The sequence below is a fragment of the Tasmannia lanceolata genome, unplaced genomic scaffold (genome assembly GCF_043159265.1).
Source record: "Tasmannia lanceolata isolate RefF3 unplaced genomic scaffold, GAP_Taslan_0.1 ptg000006l, whole genome shotgun sequence".
Taxonomy (NCBI): domain Eukaryota; kingdom Viridiplantae; phylum Streptophyta; class Magnoliopsida; order Canellales; family Winteraceae; genus Tasmannia; species Tasmannia lanceolata.
Genome location: NW_027518683.1, coordinates 7,461,252 through 7,481,830, shown reverse-complemented (window position 1 = coordinate 7,481,830; position 20,579 = coordinate 7,461,252). Strand labels below are relative to the sequence as shown.

Sequence of the window (20,579 nt, the reverse complement as noted above, 5' to 3'; positions counted from 1 at the left end):
TTATTTTTATGATGTTTTATTTTATGTTTTTTTATTTTTATGTATTTATATATATTTTAAATACTTTTATTTTTTATTGTTTTCTCCCGATATAAACCGAAAAAAATAAAAAAAATTTAATATATCCTGAGATTTTCCCTTGCCGAGAAATTCCCGAGAAGGATATTTGTGAAATAGCTTGCAAAGGAGGGAGAGTAGAATAGACACCACGTTAATCATTACTGGTTTACTGGGAGTGCTACTCTAGCACACTACTCTAATTGTACTACACAGGGACATCTTGTCCCTTGTGTTCTACCTTTGTACTCGTTTTATCATTAAATAAAATAAAATTGTTACCTTTGAAAAAAAAGAGGCGAAGCATCAATCTGGCGAACATGTTATTCTTTTCTCAATGGAGGAAGAGTCAATTAACCACATCTTTATACGTTGCGAAGACTCGTTATCTGATTTGGACTGAGGTGTATGATTGATTCAGAATTCAATGGGCGGCATCTGACCCGGTTAAAAATCTCATGATAATCTGGAAAATTGATTGTTTTGCTTCAATGGTGATGAGGGGAGATTTGGCTAGAAAGGATGATCTCCCACATTCAGTGGGCACCCTTGTTTCTCATTATTCTCAATTGTGTGATCATCCTTCTATATTTTTTCATTACCTATGCAATAAAGGGAGTTTGAATGGAAATCATAGTATAAGGACTGAAACATTTTATGTTTGATTTGGAAATAGCTGTGATCATCCTTCTATATTCTTTCATTACATATTTACATATGCAATAAAGGGTGTTTGAATGGAAATCACCGTCTGACTGAAACATTTTATGTTTGATTTGGAAATCGCTGTGATGATCCTTCTATATTCTTTCATTACATATTTACATATGCAATAAAGGGTGTTTGAATGGAAATCACCGTCTGACTGAAACATTTTATGTTTGATTTGGAAATCGCTGTGATCATCCTTCTATATTCTTTCATTACATATTTACATATGCAATAAAGGGTGTTTGAATGGAAATCACCGTCTAAGGACTGAAACATTTTATGTTTGATTTGGAAATCATAGTAAACACTGAAATATTTTATGTTGATCCCAACTCTGGTGACTTTTTTCCGAGGCTGCTCTCATCAGACTCTTTAAGTGGGGGCATGATTTTCTTCCAGAACCAGTGTTTTCGCCAAAGCAGTATCATCTCTTCAATTGGGACTCCCTTTGTCTCAGGCAGGAAAATGTACACAAAGATGGTCATTATAGTAATCCAGCCAGCAAAGAAGAGGAAGATCCCAAATTTGAAGGAGCAGAGGAGTGAAAGGAAAGATTGCGCGATTGCAAAAGTGAAAAAGAGGTTGACAGACACCGTTATGCTCTGACCCGCGGATCGGGTTTCCAATGGAAATATCTCGCTTGGCACCGTCCACCCAAGCGGCCCCCACGACCACCCGAAAGCCGCGACAAACAGGCAGATGACAATAACCACCAGTATGGAGAAGCCTCTGGAGAGCTCCTTATCATTGCCAAATTTTAGACCCAGGATTATGGCTACAGCTATCTGTTTACCACCACAAGTGAGAAAATCACAAGGGGGATTCTAATTAGGATAAAAAAGTTGAGTTGTAAGGAAAAAAAAAGTTCTGGATTCTGAAAAATGTTTTTGAGTATTTGAATCCTTTACCTGGCACACAATCATCTGTATTCCACCTCCAATTAGTAGAGGTCGCCGACCCAATTTATCAACAAGTGCGATTGAAACAAGCGTAGAGAGAGCAAGAACTGCTCCAGTCATAACTGAGGAGTATAGAGAAGCATTGCCTCCAAAACCCATGCTCTGGAACAGAACTGGTGCATAGAAGAGTATAGAGTTTATGCCTGTAAGTATCTGAAATGTCGGCATGAAAATTGCCATTACCAACTGTGGCCTGTTCCTCCTCTCTAGGATATTTCTGAATGGATGTTTAATGGAGTTCGCCAACTCGCTCGCTTCGATCATGTCTTGGAGCTCGGCATTTACATTATGGGTTCCTCGGATCCTCTCAAGTACTCTCCTTCCTTCGTCTCTTTTTCCCTGCTCAATTAGGCTGTTGGGTGTCTCTGGAAGGAGAAATCCTCCTATTGTCATTAGAAGAGCAGGTACTGCAGCGAGGCCCAGTGAGAGGCGCCATCCCCATGGCTTGATCTTCTCTGTTCTGTAATTGATCATGTTCGCCGTGAAGATCCCAAGTGTTGTTGCCAATTGGAACATCATGTTCAGGCCACCTCGGAGATGGGCCGGTGCCATCTCTGATAAATAGAGAGGGACGGCCTTTGGACATCCGGGAAAGTATGTCAGAATCTTGAATTTTCAAGTGAAAGGTAGGTTCATTATATCTTTGGTTTTTGCCACAGTTACACATCTCTTGGCAATGAAGGTAAAATTTGATTTACATTTTTTTCCTTATGTTTTGGGCATGTTTGACAACCGTGAAATATTATTGCACAGAATATTCATCGGTACAATTGTGAAGTAGCAGGAGCTGATACCATAGAGTCGAGGGAGAAAAAGCCCTACTTAACCCTCTTGTTGTAGGTTGGCAAAGCCCACCTACCTTAGTTGACTCAAAAAGTGGGTGCTTTAGTTAGTAGCCTCCCTCCCTTTGTATTGATTGACCAACTAACTGATTTTTAAAGGAAGGAAAAATTGTGAACCGGTGACAGAAAAATACGAAAATAGTGAATGGGTGACACCCTTTTGAAAGTTGGTGAACGGAGGTCGAAACACGTTTTCTGACATGGCCTTTTACGTAAATACCCTTGAGAACGAAAATGTACAGAGGCTTCTTTTTTTAACTGTAGAGAGGCTTTTTTCTCTTCGTTTTTAACTGTACAGAGGGTTTTTTTTTTTAACTTTTATTCCATTTTCATTTGAACCACCTGAAACCCATCTTCTCCGGCGTGAGGTGTGATCGGCGTGAAGATCTCTCATTTTTCTCTGGAGTGGGGCGGTTGCCTGCATTATTCCGAACCTCTCTCCTCTGTTATCAAGTGTATTCCGGCGAGGGCTTCATTTTTCTCCGGCGAGGGCTTCATTTTTCCGGCGAGGGCTTCATTTTTCCGGCGAGGGATTCATTTTTTCCTGCGTGGGCTTCATTTTTCCCCCATCCCCATCGTGCAGGTATGTTAGGGTGTCGTATTTCATATTTTTTTACTTTTTTTTTCGTTCTATTAAGTTACCTTCGTGGTGTATTGTTTCATTGTCAGTATTTGGAAGTCTTTATACGTCTAGGGTTTAAAATTTTTTTTTTGGTTCCCTATTTTGTTTGATTTTGACTATGGAGAACCCCCTTTTGATAATCTCTCATTCTCGGTGTTGAGAATCCCCTTTTGAGATTCATAATATCCCTTTTTCAGTGTTGAGAACCCATTTCCGGGACCCCCCTTTTCCAGTGTTGGGATGCTTTATATCCAGTGTTGGGACCTCCTTTTGTGGTTCATAATCCCTCAATTTAAGTGTTGAGGATCCCCTCCAGGTAGATTGATAATCCCTCATTGCCAGTGTTGAGAATCCACTCATTTCCAGTGTTAGTAACCCTCTCTAGGATGTTGATAATCCCCCATTGCCAGTGTTGAGAACCCCCTCTAGTTAGTTCATAATGTCCCATTTGCAGTGTTGGGAACCCCTTTTCAGGCTGATAATCCCCCACTTTCAGTGTTGAGAATCCTTTCTAGGTACATTGATAATCCCCCTTCTCCACTGTTAAAAACCCCCTATTGAGGTTGATAATCCCCCTTCTCCAGTGTTGAAAACCCTTGAAGGGAGGTTGATAATCCCTATTGCCAGTGTTGGGAACCTTATGTTGAGGTTGATAATCCCCATTCTCGTGTGTTGAGAACCTCCTGTGGCTGATAATCCCCCTTCTCTTCTGTTGAGAACCCCCTGTTGAGGTTGATAATTCTCATTGTCCAGTGTTGAGAACCCCCTCCTGAGGTTGATAAGCCCCCTTCTCCAGTGTTGAAAACCCCCCTCAAGGGAGGTTGATAATCCCCATTTCCTGTGTTGAGAACCCCCTGTTGAGGTTGATAATCCCCTACTCCAGTGTTAAAACTCCCTATTGAGGTTGATAATCCCCCTTCTCTAGTGTTGAAAACCCCCTCAGGGAGTTTATAATACCCATTTCCAGTATTGTGAATCCCGGTTGAGGTTGATAATTAATATTTGTAGTGTTGAGAACTCCCTGTTGAGGTTGATAATCCCCCTTCTCCAGTGTTGAAAACCCCTCAAGGGAGGTTGATAATCCCCATTTTCAGATTGTTGCCAATCCTCTTTTGGATCATTGTTCATATAGTAATTTTTGGTATAGTTGCTACACTTGAGAAACATGACTTACATTACAATTAATTATGTTCTTTTTTTGTGACAGTTATATAGTTGGATTGGGAGAAGGCAAAGTCTACAATGAAGACGCGTGTAAGTGTAGTCTTTTTTGTTCTCGTTTTAGATTGTTAGTCAATAGAATGCTCTTTTATTCTCTAATTGTGTTAATAGGCAAATGAGAGCCATAGTCGAAAGTCTAATAGGAAGCCCGCAATGGGTTTAAAGAATGAGGAGATTAAAATGAAAGGTGGTAAGGGAAATACGAAATTGAAAGGTGAGAAGGCAAAAATGAAAAATAGAGGTGAGAAGAAGATAGTTGAAGTGAAAGGTCAGAAGATGAAAACCAAAGTGAAAGGTCAGAAGATGAAAAGCGATGTGAAAAGTGAGAAGATGAAAAGCAACGTGAAAGGTCAGAAGAGTGAAGTGAAGGCGAAACATGTAAGTGTATTTGATCTTTACAGTTTTAATCTAAGTTACTTGATAAAAGTTGAAGCTCTGATTATGTATGTTGTTTTACAGGATCCATATGTCCCTGCACGATGTTCTCCATCGTGCTTTATTAAGGAGATGCGGAGTACACAGTTCCGGCAGTCTCACTATGATGCTATAGGCAAGACCCCTTTCAAGGACTTCATCCGCCTAGAACAGAATCCACTAGAAGAGGCTGTCATGCATAATCCTCTAATTAGAGCACTACACAGTAAGTGGGATCCGGCGACGAAGACATTCATGCTAGGAGGTATCGCAGTTCCATTTAGGGCTACCGATGTTGCATTGGCTTTAGGCCTTCCCCTTAGAGGGGAAAAAATTATTTTGGCGAGGGTTCCGTGGACGGACAAGAGTAAACCCACTCCTTTACTGCCTGGGTGGCCATTTCGTAGAGGATCTGTTCTGGCATCTGACCTTTCTGTGCAAATCAAGGCCTTAGTTGGTCTAGAGGACCAACCCTCCATAGAGACTTGTGTGAAATATGTCGTGCTACACCTATTCGCTACTGTGTTATTCACTCAGGCTGCACATCGGGCCGACCAGCTGTTTTGGCCCTATATCGATGATTTAGAGAAGATGTGCGACTATAACTGGGAGGAAGCAGTATACAATTGGTTACTCGAGTGTTTAAACGCATCCGTCGCAGGGGAAAAATATCTTGAAGGTTGCTCCCTCACATTGCAGGTATCATGGCCTCTGCAATAGTTTGCCTTTTTATTTATCTTCCTATTAATAAAATATTAACAAAGTCTGTCTTGTGTGTGCAGGTGTGGCTTTTCGAGCACATGAAGTTGTGGATACCAAAAAATCCAGATGCATGTCCACGTATTCTGAAGTGGAAGTCGAAAGGAAATGAAGCGAATAAGTACTATATGATTGAGCATGGGAAGATAGACAAATCTGAGGTGAGACCCTATCTACTAGATACCATTATAGATAGTCTGTAATATTTTCTGATCTAACAACTTTCTCAAATCGTTAGGTAGTGGTGACATTGACGCCACGAGAGGACGAACTGCGGTACATTCCTGAGCAGGTACTTTCTCAAATCTTTTTATATTATGTTTTATTTAACTTGGTAATGTTTACAAATTTTGTGTGTTGTATCCCTTATTTGTATATTAGGAAGCCGATGAAGAAGGAATCATTGGGCAGGGAGAACCATTAGGGCAGTCACCTACTGTCCCAGCATTGAGCGGCACACCTGCGTTTGAAGGAAGGGATACTGTAGTTGAGGAGGGTGGTCAGGAGGGTGCTGAGGAGGCCAGTGAGGATAGGAGGATTAAAAGAGAGTGGGAGAAGATAGGAGAGGCATGGGACAATATAAAAAAAGAGAGGGGACAGAATGAAGAGGAGAAGGAGAGGTTAAGAAGAGTCAGGGTGGAGATGGAGGCGGAGAAGGAGAATTTACGAATACAGATTGCAGCTGAGAGAGAAATTATACATAAGGAGTGGGAAGCGATGAGAAGACAGGAGGGAGACGAAGCTGAAATGGAGAAGGAAGAATTGAGAAAAGATGGGGAAAAAAGAAGAGAGGAGGAAGATATGGAGGTCATAAATGTGATGAGTCAAGCTGAAGATGTTGGCTTCGTAAATGAAGCAATTGTAACATGAGCGTCAGATGTTGTTACCATTCTCGATAGCCCTGAGGGTAAAGAGAAGAGGAAGATGACGGAAAAATTAGGGAGCATTCAGAGGAGAGTGAAAAATCAGAGAAGGGATAGGAACCAAGCTACGCCAAGAGTAGCCCCTATACAGTACCTCCAGGAACAAAGAAAAAAAGTGAGAGGGCAACGAAGAAAGTAACACGGAGGCAAACTGATCTCATTGAGAAGTTGAAAAAACAAGAGCAAAGGCAAGTACACTTGTTTTCAATTAACCATTATTCAAAGTTAGATACTTGCTTCCTCTAACCTTTGTATATTTTTGCAGTCGTATTCTCATGACCGTTGACGGGGTAAAAGTCTTGGCCGAGGATCTCGAAACGTTGTGGAACCTGAAAGGAGTCCTCAGTGGCCAAGTAAGTGTCATTTTTTAAATTAAGTGTTGTCTTCAGTATCCATTGTTGAGGTAATTAAGAAATTTTTTTGAGTTGTAGGTGTTGGATGTATATGGGAAGTATTTGTGCGCCTCCAGCAATGCCTTAATTGGACGGATTGTATATATTCCTTCATCAGTACATGTAAGAGGCTTTTTTGTAGCTATACATGTTACTTTACAACTTATCCATGATTTAGTGTTCCCAGAAAATTCATTTCATTGTACAGGGATATAAGACTACAGGGCGTGATTCAATGGATGACAAAAATAAGTTGGACTCCGATCGGTTGGCGAACGAGCTATTGCATCGTACACTTGACCATATCCCGTCAGAAGATATTGGGATGCTTTTAATCCCATGCTGTCAAGACTTTCATTGGGCTCTTGTGCTTGTTGATATGGTGAATAAAAAGATGGTCGAGTTCAACTCAATGGAAGGGGACTTATTTCAGGAGCGAGCATCTCCCACTGTAAGTAAATTAACATCTTCCGTAACATTTAAAGTTACTTCCATATGTATAACACTCAATATTCCTTCGTTGTCTTAAATTCAGGTAGCATTAATGAAGGAATATTTGAAGGGCCGGGGTTGCAACATCGATAACTTTCCATATTCACAGATGGATGGCTTCCGAAAGCAGAACAATGGGTGGGTTCAAACTTAAAACTTTCAAATTTTTGTTAGTATTCCTATCTCATTCGTAGTTAGCTTAAAAGTAACTCCATTCAATGCATGCTTTTATACAGGGTTGATTGCGACGCTTTTGTCCTAAAAGCGATTGAGCATCTCTACCATGGTCAACCACTGAACTTTGGGCCCACAGACATTCCTGAATTTCGGCTACAACTTTGTGAGAGATTTTTACGATGAGAGTTTGGGGACTGCACACTTATATAGGAACACCTTCTAATGTTGATGGATGTTTATTTTTTCTGATGATCAAACTTTATTTTTTAATGGAGATTGGCAGGGGATTTGTTAAATGGCAAGGGAAGTTGTTATGGTCTGTGTTTTTGTTTGTGAATGGGTGGAGAACTTGTAAATTGAAATAGGTTTAATGGAAGTGTGTTTGTGTTTGTGAATGGGTGGAGAACTTGGTTGGTGAAACAGGTTTTATGGAATTGTCAACTTGTTTATGAATGTGTGTAGACACCCCATTTTGACCGGACCCTTCTCCGCAAAATCAAATAAAATTTTGAAATTGAGCATAGTCCCAAAGTTGAGTCGAAGCCCCGAAATCAATTCTTGAACCCTGAAACTGTGCCCTGACTGGGAAAATCCAAGAATCGAAGCCCAAATTTCTGAAGGATCCGAACCCCATAAATTGACTCAGGTCGCACCCCAACCCATGTATTGGGTTCAAGTTGTCCATAATACAAAGAAATGCAAAAAAAAGCGGGGGGGGGGGGGGGGGGTCGAATTTATCATTCCCCTTATAAAGGGACAACCGAATTAGGGCAGATGGGGGTGTGCCTCATTTTTCTAGAAAAAAAAGGAGAGATGGATGGCTAGGATTAGAAGGAGAAAAAGCCCTAGATATAAAACACCAGGGGAGAGCCTCATTTTAAAGGGAGGGATTTCTGCAGCCGCATAAGGGAGAAGCTGAGAGAGAGGTAGAGGAGAAGAGGGAGCCGCCGGCGATTACTCTTCCACCTCCATCAATATTCCCACCACCATCAGCCACCTCCATCAATCCCCACCAATATTCCCACCACCTTCTTCCATCACCCAAACCACCAAACCCCCGACCATTACCACCGGAATCCGGCCCTCTCCGACCCAAATCCGACAACCTCCATCCTTCCACCTCCGTAGAAACCCATTTCTATCTCTTAAACCCATCTCCACCCCATTCCAACCACAACCTCCACGGAATCCAGCATCATTCTCACCGGAAATCCGATTGGCCCCCACCACCATCTCCAGCCGGAGCTCCGCTCGGCCACCTCCACCTTGTTCTTCTTCCTCAAATCCTCCACCACCATCTCCAGCCAAAATCACCATCATCAGCCACTTCCACCTCCACCTCCGACCACTATCTCCGGCCAGCCACCTCCACAACCTCCATTTTTCCCATTTCAACCTCCTCTGTTACCACCCCATCTCACCTCTTCTTCACCTCCCCATTTTTATCACCAAACCCCATTTAATCCAAAACCCAAAATCCAGAATTCGGACCCAAAATCAAGAACCAAGCAATCCAAAAAGACCAAGGTTTGGACTTTTTCTTCTTCTTTTTCTCTCTCTCATGTTAAACCCTAATCAAATTCTTGCTCTATAAACTCTCATCTTAAACCCTATAATCTCTTTCTAACTGATGATATGACAAGCAAGTAGCCCTACATTTTCCAAGAACAAATGGAAGCACTCCATCGATTCAGTTCCCCTGTTACGGAACTGGGTTTCCCTGTTTCTTCATCTTTCACTCGTTTTCGATTCTTAGCTCTACAGTTCAATTCCAATATTTTGATTGAAACTTGTTCTAGGGTTTGTCTCAAAGCCTTCAATCATCGAAACCCAATAGTCCGAATTGGGGAATTTCGGTCATCTGGGTCTGACCCAATAGTCCGAATTGGGGGGTTCCGGTCATTTGGGTCCGTCGGATTGGACCGGTACCGGTTCCTCTCGGCTGAGGAGGATGAAATGAGTGATCAATTCTTTGAGGCAATTGAGGAATTAGAGCTGATGGAACGAGAGCCGTCGGATATTTTAGAGGAAATGAACGGACGGCTCTCGGGTCGCGAGATTCAGCTTGTGTTGGTCTACTTTTCTCAAGAAGGGAGGGATTCATGGTGTGCATTGGAAGTTTTTGATTGGCTTCAGAGGGAGAACCGAGTGGATGGGGAGACCATGGAGCTTATGGTTTCGATAATGTGTGTTTGGGTGGAGAAACTTGTTAGAGGAGAGCATGTTGTGGAAGATGTAATTGATTTGCTTAAGGATATGGATTGTGTTGGGTTGAAACCCAGGTTTAGTATGATTGAGAAGGTGATTTCTTTGTATTGGAAGATGAGTAAGAAGGCGGAAGCGGTGCTTTTTGTTAAGGAGATTTTGAAGCGGGGTGTTGATTATACGGTCGATGATGGTGACGACAATAGAGGAGGCCCAACTGGGTATCTTGCTTGGAAGATGATGTCAGATGGAGACTATATGGACACAGTTAAATTGGTGATTGAGTTTAAGGAATGTGAGTTGAAACCTCAGGTGTACTGCTATCTTAGGGCGATGAAGGCGCTAGCCCAAGCCCATCCTTAGGGGACTTGCTCAGTCCAAGTAGCATACCCCTCCTTTGTATATAGGAGACTTGCCCAGTCTCATCAGAACCATTGTTTACGTCATTTGTGTCTCGGAGACAAGCCTTGTCTCATATAGAGAGTTTCCCCTTTAGGAGGCTTACCTAGCCTCATGTTAGGGTGGCCTCCTCTTTTAGAGCGAGTCTTAGACTTGGTAGTGTTATTAAAGAGTCTCTGACTCATTTATTCCCCCTCTTTAGTGTTTTTAGTTAGGAGTTTCTCCTTTAGAGTTGTTGATTACTTCGCTTTGATTAGAGACTAACTCAGTCTTATTAGAGCTTTCCCTGCTTGGGATCTTAGATTGTTTTCTCTGTTCTTGGGACACTATCTTTCTTGTTGTGGTCCGTCTCTTTGAGACGCTAATTGCTTGTTGTTTGTTCGGGGTCTCCCCTTTAGATTTAGGGCTTTGCCCTAGTTTGTGGTGCTGCTTGCGTGTTCCCTTTAAGAGTGAAAATATTTTAAGGTCCAAAAGTATTGGAATATTTGAAAACTCAAAAAACATTAGAAATTTAAAACGTAAAAAACATTTCAAAGTATAAAAAAACCTTTGAAAAATCTAAAGTGTTGAGTGTTTTTAGTAGCGTAGTTGGAAAGTTCATTTCGAACTACGTTGGCTTGATCCTCTTCCACGAGGTACGTAGTGCAGCTTGGGATTTTCATCCCAAGTCCAGCCAAACTTTGTAAATAAATCTACTTTAACCATTTTTCTTTAAAACCGTGTTTTCAAAAAGCTCTTCCCCTAGTGTTAGGAGTTTCTCCTAGATAGAGAGTTTTAGAGTTTGGAGTTTCTTTTGATAGGTTGTTTATTTGTTTGTTTGTTATGTGCTTGTTTTAGAGTTAGGGGTTTGTCCTAGAGTTATAGGAGCGCCTCCGTCCGGTCAGTTGGCGATCCACATCGCCGACTGATGACTAGAATATGATGCGTTAGTCAACCATTTGTTTTCCTTAGGAAATACAGCCTAGTTACACATAGGTTGTAGGAATCACCTGCATTAGCTTAGGGCTAACATGCATTTAGTTAGGGCATATAGGGTCCTAAAATCTACAATTCACTGGAATTTAAATAATCACACAAGAAGCTTTAAGAACTAGTCCAGTCTTTTAGATCGAGTCTAGGATAGAGGTCTTAGGCATCATAGCTTAGAATAGGTGCGAAGAACTACGTTGCCTTGATTCTCGTGGAGGCGGGGATACGTAGGCTTCTTTGGATGAACACCAGACCATCCGAAGACTCAGGCTAAATCGTTTAGAGTCTTAGGATTTGTTATGTTGTGTGTTTTGTTATGTTCTCTTACTTTCTTGTACTGATCCTATACCTTTAGCTGTAGCTTGTATGTGTTTGTCCATCAGAACTTAGACACCAGTTAGGTATGTCACTCATAACCTAGTTGTCATTATGTGACACATCTTTTATCTTACTTTATGTGTGTTTATTATTTCATCCCCGAGTCATGCATGATTAGGTAGACGTTCACTCGGGGATATTTTGTTCCCATTTCACATGATTTTTACCCAAAATTCTTCGAAGTTAATAAATAAATGGCATAAGAGACCAAGTGTTCGCACTCGGGCGAATTGGGGGGGCTCTTCGGACCTTCTCCATTCGTCATCAGGCACGGACCTTTTGTATCTCTGGTTATCCATTGCAAACAGAGCATTTGTTTTGGTTCCATGGCGTGTCCATGGATGGCGACTCTGAGTTATTTCTAGATATATCTCGGTTTCGAGCCCTGGCTCCGGATCATGATGTATCTCTTTCTTTTTTATATCGCCACTCATGCTATGCTGTGAGGGTGCCATCCGTTTCGAGAGTTCCTTGGTAGAGCTCTCCTTCACTTTGTGGAGATCTTTGAGGATTGCAGGAGGGATCTCGCGTCCCTCGGCGCCGTCCTCGGATCGGGGTCCACAATGTGGAGAAGTTGTAAATGTAAGCAGGTTTTATGGAATTGTGAACTTGTTTATGAATGTGGAGAAGTTGTAAATGTAAGCAGGTTTTATGGAATTGTGAACTTGTTTATGAATGTGGAGAAGTTGTAAATGTAAGCAGGTTTTATGGAAGTGTATTTGTGTTTGTGTTTCAATTTGAATATTGGAACTTGTAAATTTAAACAGGTTTTAGACATGTGTGTTTGTGTTTCTGAATGAGTAGGAAAGTTATAAATTAAAACATAATATGATGTGTGTTTGTGTTTGTGAACAGAATATGAAGTGTGTTTGTGTTTGTGTTTAAACAGGTTTTAGACATTTTCAATTCCAGCAGCTTTACTCCCCTGGAAAAGCTGACACCCCCCTTTTTCTGGGTTGATAACCCACATTCCAAGGTTAATAACCCAAATTTTTCTGGGTTGGTGACCCTCTTTCTGGGTTTATAACCCACATTCCAAGGTTAATAACCCAAAAAAGGGAGGTTGGTAACCTTAAGTTCCAATTCCAGCAGCTTTACTCGGCTGGAAAAATGGTTGGTGACCCTCTTTCTGCGTTGATAACCCACATTCCAAGGTTAATAACCCCAAAAAAGGGAGGTTGGTAACCTTAAGTTCCAATTCCAGCAGCTTTACTCGGCTGGAAAAATGGTTGGTGACCCTCTTTCTGGGTTGATAACCCACATTCGAAGGTCAATAACCCAAAAAAAGGGAGGTTGGTAACTTTAAGTTCCAATTCCAGCAGCTTTACTCTGCTGGAAAAATGGTTGGTGACCCTCTTTCCGGGTTGGTAACCCACATTCCAAGGTCAATGACCCAAAAAATGGGAGGTTGGTAACCTTAATTTTTCGGTCGATCACCCACTTTCGAATGTTGGTAACCTCGTTTTGAGGGAGTCGATAGCCTGAATTTTGAATTCCAATAGCTTTATCAACCAAGGGAATGGGTTGATGATCCAATTTTGAGTGTTGATAACCTCACTTCCGATTGGTTGATGACCTATTTTGGGGGAGTCGATAACCTAGATTTTGGTTGATAACCTAGGGAATTAGTTGATAATCCTATTGTTTGTGCTGGTAATCCAATTCTGACTGTTGATAAGTCCCTTTTCATGGTTTAAATGTAGGAGAGCGACAACTAAATAGAGAACAAATAGCATATCTATATCCAAAAAAATTGTTTATGTATTGATGTTCCAATTACAACCATTTTTTACAAAATAACAAAAAAGAAGTCATCACAATATCTGAGAACATTCAAAAAATTCAATTACACCCTTACACAAAGAAGGGAGCTTGGCAAGGTACGCCCGATCTACTGAGTATGGGTGCAGAAGGCCCAATAGCAGTTTGGTCAACTTGTTGTCTTACCACGGGTGGTTCTTTGCAACTTCTTCTATTGTGGCCAAGTTGTCGACATCGGGTGCATTTGTAATGTAATCCACCTTTCAATTCGCGATCAGTTCTTCTCGTACGCGGCCTTCCCGGTGGTCGCTTTGCAATCGGCGGTAATATTGTCATCAAGGATTCGGGATTTAATTCCCATTGGGTCCTGTCTAGTGTCGGGTGCAAAACTTCAGCGTACGTATCCCGATATCTCTCTACATGAAACCATTTATCGCAGTAATCGTATGCATCAAAATCTGTGATGCCAATGGCTACCATCGCATGTCCACACGGGAGTCCAAATGTTTGGAATGCACGACAACTGCACGTGCGAAGTTCCAAGTTTACGCCATCTGTATGTTCAAGCGACCGTACTTCATATTCATGAACCCCAACTCGATAAGCTGTATACTGGTGGCTCTTTTCCCTCGCTAATGTTATACGTTCTTCTGCGTAATGAGTCAACTTTGTTTGCCAACTATGACCCAATTTCTGACGCTTTTGAATGAAGTCTGTAGTCTGATGTCTACTGTGCTCTACCAATGATGCAATCGGCAATCTTCTCGCATCCTTCAGGACAGCATTGAAACACTCCGATCTATTTGTAGTCAATACATCATACCTATCCCCCTTAAAATAAAAACAAGCCCAGTGTTCGTTCGCAATGTCACTTATCCACTTGTGTGCACGTTCATTCCTCACCTTAATCTTCTCCATTGTTTCTCTGAACACACTCTCTCTCAAAGTCCGTGCGGCTTTCCAAAACAATCTCTCAAGTAGAACATCTTTGAACTCGGATCGCAAATTGGCGGCGAGGTGACGCATGCAATAACTATGATGAGAATTGGGAAATATATTAGGCACTGCCTGCAACAACCCCTTCTGTCGATCGGAGCATATGGTGAATATGTTCATCTCCGCTGCCAATACGTACTGCCTCAGCAACATAAAAAACCACCTCCAATTATCTTCGTTCTCCGTCTCAACAACCCCAAATGCTAATGGATATAAACCGTTGTTACCATCTACCCCGATTGCAATCAATAAGATTCCTAGATACTTCCCTCGCAGATGTATCACATCAACCAAAATTATAGGCCTGAGTGTTCGATGAAAAGACCGTATGCTAGGACCAAATGTCCAAAATAAGCGAACAAATCTATCATCTCCCCTAGGTCGTAAATCTCTGGCTCTGAAAACACGCATATAGCTGCCGGAATTTCTTTTCATCATCTGAACTGTAAGTGCAGGCAATATTCAATAAGAGTCCTCCACATTCCCACACTTAATCTCAAGTATGATGTTCATCGCGTTGTACGCTTTCCAATAGCTTATAATTATACCCCAATGCATCTTGATATATTTTCGTATGATTCTCGTCCTCACATCATCTGGGCAAGCAAATAAGCGTAAACATGTCTGAGCAACCCAAGCTGCTGTGACAAGAGGGTGATCATTGCCCCTTAATTTTGTTCTACACGTATGGTCGGGGACAAACAACTTCACTAAAACACAGGTCATATGATTAGTACCCGTTATACACCATTTGCAACCCTCTACCTTGCATCGAACGGCATACTTCTTCGGTGTTGACTTTGACGTCACGAACATAAACCTCTGCTGAATAGCGTACTCTTTGACAACCTTTTTGAAGTGTTGCATATTAGAAAATATTGCCCCAACCGTTAACTGCTCAAACTGAAGATTATTAGTATCTACATCATGGGCCCCAACAAACATCCCATCTGCTTTCATTGGCCGACTACTGTTAGTCGGAACCGGTTGAGATCCCTCTCTGATAGGAGAACCCCCTCTGATAGGAGAATCCGCACTGAAAGGCTGAGCGCATGGACTAACACCGATATTTCCATAATCGTCATCATCATCATCCTCCTCCTCCTCATCATCATCATCACTACCATCGTCATTATCATCATCATTTCTTTCTTCTTCTAAATCTAAACCCCTCACACAGAAACCGTCTTCAAAAACATTACTGAAGTCCACTTCAAGCTCTCCCACATTTTGGAAGTCATCAATACCTCCACAAACATGGTTGCCATACAAATCACTTGCCAATGTTTCATTTAAGTCAATTTCAGACCTGCATAGTTCGGCAATATATAATCAAGTTGGATCCATATGAATTATAAATTGAAATATGGAAGTATTCAAACATTGCCAAAGAACTACAATACCTTATGACAGGTTCTGCTGGAGCACCTCTGATCTCTTCACTAACATATCTCCCATCAAATTCACTTTCGTAGTCTTTTTGCAAGTCCACTTCAAAACGAAGACGTTTTTTGGGACGGAATCGAAGTAGAAGGAATGCTACGATTAAGAGAGGGTCTCCTAGTGCAGAGTTTGTTTGGGGGAAGCATTGACGAATTCAAGGAATTAATACATTTGTCATTTATGCTCTTAGTTATGTATATCATCACAGAATTGAACATGTATCTGTCAAACATCCTTAACATTGTTTGGAGGACATCATCATCATCGACGTCGATTAAAGTGACTATATATGGATCCACAACATATCGACATTTTATCAATAGTAAAACCTGCCTTTCTATAACACCAATCCTTCTTCGGATTGCAGCTTCAAATTCGTCGAAATTGATTCCGCGGCTGACAGATAACAATGTCTTCTTCCTTCCGACGTATTCCCAAGAAACATCATCCTTCAAATCTCCATCATAGTGTAAAAGAAGAGAAACCATTGTTTCGGACATTTTTATAAAATTCTAAATAGGGGTTCTAAACAGAGTTGTTACTAAAAGGGGATCTTCATATCTTCTTGAGGGGTATTCAAGTGTACACAATGGGTTACCAAGTTCATAAGTGGGGTTATGGACTCTAAATGGGGTTTTACTACCTCAATGGGGATTTGAAAGTCAGTCCACAAGGTGTTCTAAGAGATTATCAGCTACCTAATGGGGGATTCAAGTCCGTACGGAGGCTTCTGTAAAGGGTAATCAAGTTGCAAATTAGGGGTTTTCAACTCTCTACACAAGGGGGTTTTTAAGTTTCTAAAGGGATTACCAAGTACATAGAAGGGGAGTTACCAACAATGTACAAGGGCTTTTCAACACTCTCTAAGGGGGTTACCAAGCCTCTCCGAGGTGTATCAAGTGTCAAAACAAGTTTATCAGGTAAATATATGGGACTTACCAACAGCAAATAAGGGATTATCAAGTGCAAAAAATTATGATTCATGTACAAAAGGGTTTTCATAAACCATCTATATTCGGGTCATCAAACACTAATACCAACTGTATTAGTAGGGTACCAACTCTATAAGAACAGTTTCAGAGATAATAGAAGCAGAAGCCCTAAGTCACCATTTTAAAAGGGTTATAAGATAGGGTTATCAATCACAATAAAGATAGGGTTATCACACACAATACAGACAGGGTTCAAACGCATTAATGGAAGCACTAATCCTAAGAGAGTAGATAAGCTACTAACCTTCACTTACACTTCGTGGGTTTCAGGTGTTAATGGAGAAATTTGCAAGAGGTAGGCGGTAAACTTTGGTCGGTGAAAAGTAACAGAGAGAAAAATCTAGTATAACGTGTTCTTTTTGCCATGAGGGGTATTTGGGTAAAAGGCCATGTCAGAAAAAGGTGTTTCGACCTCCGTTCACCAACTTTCAAAAGGGTGTCACCCATTCACTATTTTCGTATTTTTCTGTCACCAGTTGACAATTTTTCCTTAAAGGAAAAAGGACTTTGTAGTTCCTTTGAATTGGCACTAAAAATAGTGAACAAGACACACACACTCTGCAATCTACATGAGAAATCCCTAAAAATAATGGGAAAAAAACACTGCAGTCTATAAATAAGTTTTTTAAACTATTTTCAGGGGCTTTTATGGTCCCCTCACTCCCACCGTACACGCCCATCTCTGGCAATATATAAAATTTTCAAGAACTTCAGTTGTTCATGGATTTTTATTTCATATTTGGGAAAAGTCTCCATTTTGTTCATCCAAAAAAGGGGTATTACCGTATTACGTTTAGAAGCCGGTAGGATGGGATATACACTGAATTTCAGTGTATAGTTACACTATCATTATTCAAAATCAATCTGGTTTTTGTGTGCGTTCAAACACTCCGATCAAGTATGTACAGTAATGGGTTGTGGGTTCCACATGACCAATTTCTCAAAGTGGGCCCCACTTTCGAAGGTAAAGTCGTTGTCAGGAAAAGAGAAACAAAAGGGCTGGAAATGTTAGGAAAGGGGGTAGGGAAATATCATTTTCCAAAAGAGAAGAGAGGCCCCTTGTTTGTAAGTTTGCTTTCAAAATATCTAACTGTCATTGGAAGATGTGGTAGAATGAAATTGTCACATGATCTATTAAGTGTCTCTTCTTGTTGAAGCTCTGCTTTTCGTAAGGGAGGAAAGCTACCTAGTAAGTGTCTCTTCTTGCTGAAGCTCTGCTTTCGTAAGGGAGGAAAGCTACCTAGCAGAAGAAATGAACAGTAACAATGGAGAAAAGTGGATTTGGATTTGGTCGTAATTCCATCGCTGGCCTTTTATTATTTGTCGGAGTTAAGTTGGCACGTTCATAGGGTGATAATTATTAGGAAAAATACTTGGCCCTTTCTGTGTGTTTGTATTTGCCTTTTCCTAACATCTCTTGAGAGAGGAAGAGGAAGAACATGATGCTCAGAATTATCATTTAGAATTGAATTATTAGTGTGATTTTTGGGTAATTAGAGATCTAAAGGCCTATCAAATGAACAGCTCATGTCATTCAAAGGACCCACGGTGGGGCTCTCAAAAATTGAGGTTGCAAAAGATTTGCTGTTTCCTGTAATTAACATTGGTATGATGTGACTTATAATAAATACCCATGAGTTTTTTTATCTGAATAATCTAAAAAGCCTTCTGTGACCAGATATTGAAATCCTTTGAGGGAGATTCTGGTTACAAATTATGTCTACCTTTTGAGAGAATCATCAATCCACTGATCATTCTGTTTGAGACTTAATATGAAAACCTTAGTTAATGATGCGAAATTGAGACTACGCTTAAATACTAAAGTTGTTAAAAAGAAAGAGATTAGAGGAAAAATGTTACCTGGTTTCCAAAACCAATCCCAACACCCAGCATGATCCGACCCGCGAGCAGCATCCCTAAGTTGACAGCGCTGGCATTGAGAGTAGCTCCGATGAGGAAACTGATTCCTCCGAGAGTGATGCTAGCACGCCGCCCATATTTTCTAGTTATGGGCGATGCCACTAGAGATGCTACTAGGCCGGCCAAATACAAAGACGATGTAAATGCAGAAAGCCCTTGATTGTTATACGCACAATAGTGGTTCTTTGATGAACTATTCTTTTTCCGGAACACCACTGGGAAAAATTTCTCTAGGAATGGATCCATAGACGTAACTCCGCCTATAAAATTCCACAAAAAAAAAGTAATCAAGTTGGTTTTGATCAGGGTTTTAAATTAGAAAAACAAAATTCACATGGAATTGTTTTTTTACATGATTTCTCCGAAATTTTTCCATGAAATTTACAAGATTTTAGCCAAAATTTCCACCGAAACTGAAATATTTCGATTTCCACTGTGACCAAAATCGAAACAGAAACCGAAATTTAACTCCTTGGTTTCAAATAATGACTGAAACAGGTTGAAAAACTGAGAGACATATATACCTGAAATTCCTATGTCATAGCCAAAGATTGAGCCACCTACGGCGGCAACCATGCAAGCCATGACCACAAATACTGTGACTCTTCCTTCATACTGTTGTGCTCTCTCTTTGGCCACCCCAGTCGGAGCAAAAGACCCACCTGGCATTTCCTCTGAGAAACCCCCAAAAACTTTCGATCCAACTAATGCTCTCTGCGCACTGAAAACCCACCTTTTAATTAGGGTCAAACTAATCTTGATTCGTTAACCACGTGCAATTTTATAATCGTATTTTAAACACAAGGAAACTGTTCAAGGTCTTCTATGTGAAACCTGAAGACCAAAACGTGAAATCGAGCCTGCAGATTTCCTTCTAGTGGGGATCATTTTCATGAGTAACCCTCTACAATTTCTAGTGCAGTTTTAGAAGTAATGATATGGATGAGGTTGGTTTTTTTTTATAGTAAGGAATTAATTTTTGAAGATTTTACATGAAACACTGTCTTGGTCACATCTAGAAGGGCTAAGTTGCTTAATCTACCACTCAAACGGTCCAACGGTGTGATCTTATATAATCTGCATGGAGTGCAGGAGAACATTGACTCCAAAAAAGTGCAATGGGGCCTACTTGTATGGATGATCTAAACCATTCATTTGGTAGTCCCTATATAGATAGGCCATGTGCCCTAAAAATCTTATCTATGAGATGATCCAAGCCCTTCAAATTGCAGTGGTTTCAAAACCGTTGCTTCTTTAAACTTTCTCAGCCATCCATTTTACATAAACTACATTGAACGGCTTAGATCATCTGATTTCTGGGGGTTACTTTGTTTTTTTTTTTTTTTGTGGGCTTGTATTTACACTGATATGCAGGCCACCTAGAAAATCTCTAATTCTTTGCTGCATGTGGCCGTCCTTATCTGTTGAGCAATGAGAGATGGTGAATGATGGTGATCCTCCATATCTCTTTCTCAGATTAGAATGTAAAAAAAGGGATTTGCTAGGGGCCATTGCAGAAGGCATTTTGTGGCTGTTGATTGAGAGAGCAGCCACATAGGCTCAATTTTTGTCTTATTCATTTAATTCATCCTACGTTGCTGCTCTCTCATGATAAATGTTATAGCAGGGAGATGATAATGTCCCTTCCATTGTTACCATGAATGAGTCTTTGGTGATTTTAGTGAATCTTCTCTTATCCAAAACGTTGGAAAACCCTAAAATGGTAACTGAAAGGGGCAGACACTCTTTAGGGCAAGTTTGGTAACCATGAAAAAATATTCCTTGGAATATTAGCTGAGCAAGTTGTGAAACACGGCAGGAGAGGATGAAAAGCCCCCAAAACAGATTTTTTCACTGTTTTTAAGGGATTTGTCCTACTCTTCATTCTTGTAGGCCTCCCTTATTTCATAATGGCACCCTCTATTTTTTGGCTTTGGACTTGTAAGT

The 20,579-nt window shown here is 40.8% G+C and overlaps 1 protein-coding gene and 1 pseudogene across 1 annotated transcript; one reads left to right on the top strand and one right to left on the bottom strand.

Moving 5' to 3' along the window:
- Window positions 1-684: 684 nt before the first annotated feature.
- Window positions 685-19,564, bottom strand: LOC143878299 (sugar transport protein 7-like). The gene is made up of 4 exons (XM_077380603.1): window positions 19,157-19,564; window positions 18,573-18,892; window positions 1,677-2,303; window positions 685-1,553 (listed from the first exon to the last, which is right to left on the bottom strand). Exons 1-4 carry the CDS (start codon window positions 19,299-19,301, stop codon window positions 1,086-1,088), a joined length of 1,560 nt encoding a protein of 519 aa, XP_077236718.1. The 5' UTR covers window positions 19,302-19,564; the 3' UTR covers window positions 685-1,085.
- LOC143878086 (pentatricopeptide repeat-containing protein At2g30100, chloroplastic pseudogene) lies at window positions 9,039-10,137 on the top strand (annotated as a pseudogene).
- Window positions 19,565-20,579: the final 1,015 nt, after the last annotated feature.

What these genes read in the sequence shown, in the direction of transcription:
- LOC143878299 (XM_077380603.1), bottom strand. Translation starts at nt 19,301, where the DNA reads ATGCCAGGTGGGTCTTTTGCTCCGACTGGGGTGGCCAAAGAGAGAGCA. An exon ending in CTATGACATAGGAATTTCAG is followed by an intron (nt 18,893 to 19,156) that starts GTATATATGTCT and finishes GGAATTTTATAG; the next exon opens with GCGGAGTTACGTCTATGGAT. An exon ending in TACAGATGATTGTGTGCCAG is followed by an intron (nt 1,554 to 1,676) that starts GTAAAGGATTCA and finishes GGTGGTAAACAG; the next exon opens with ATAGCTGTAGCCATAATCCT.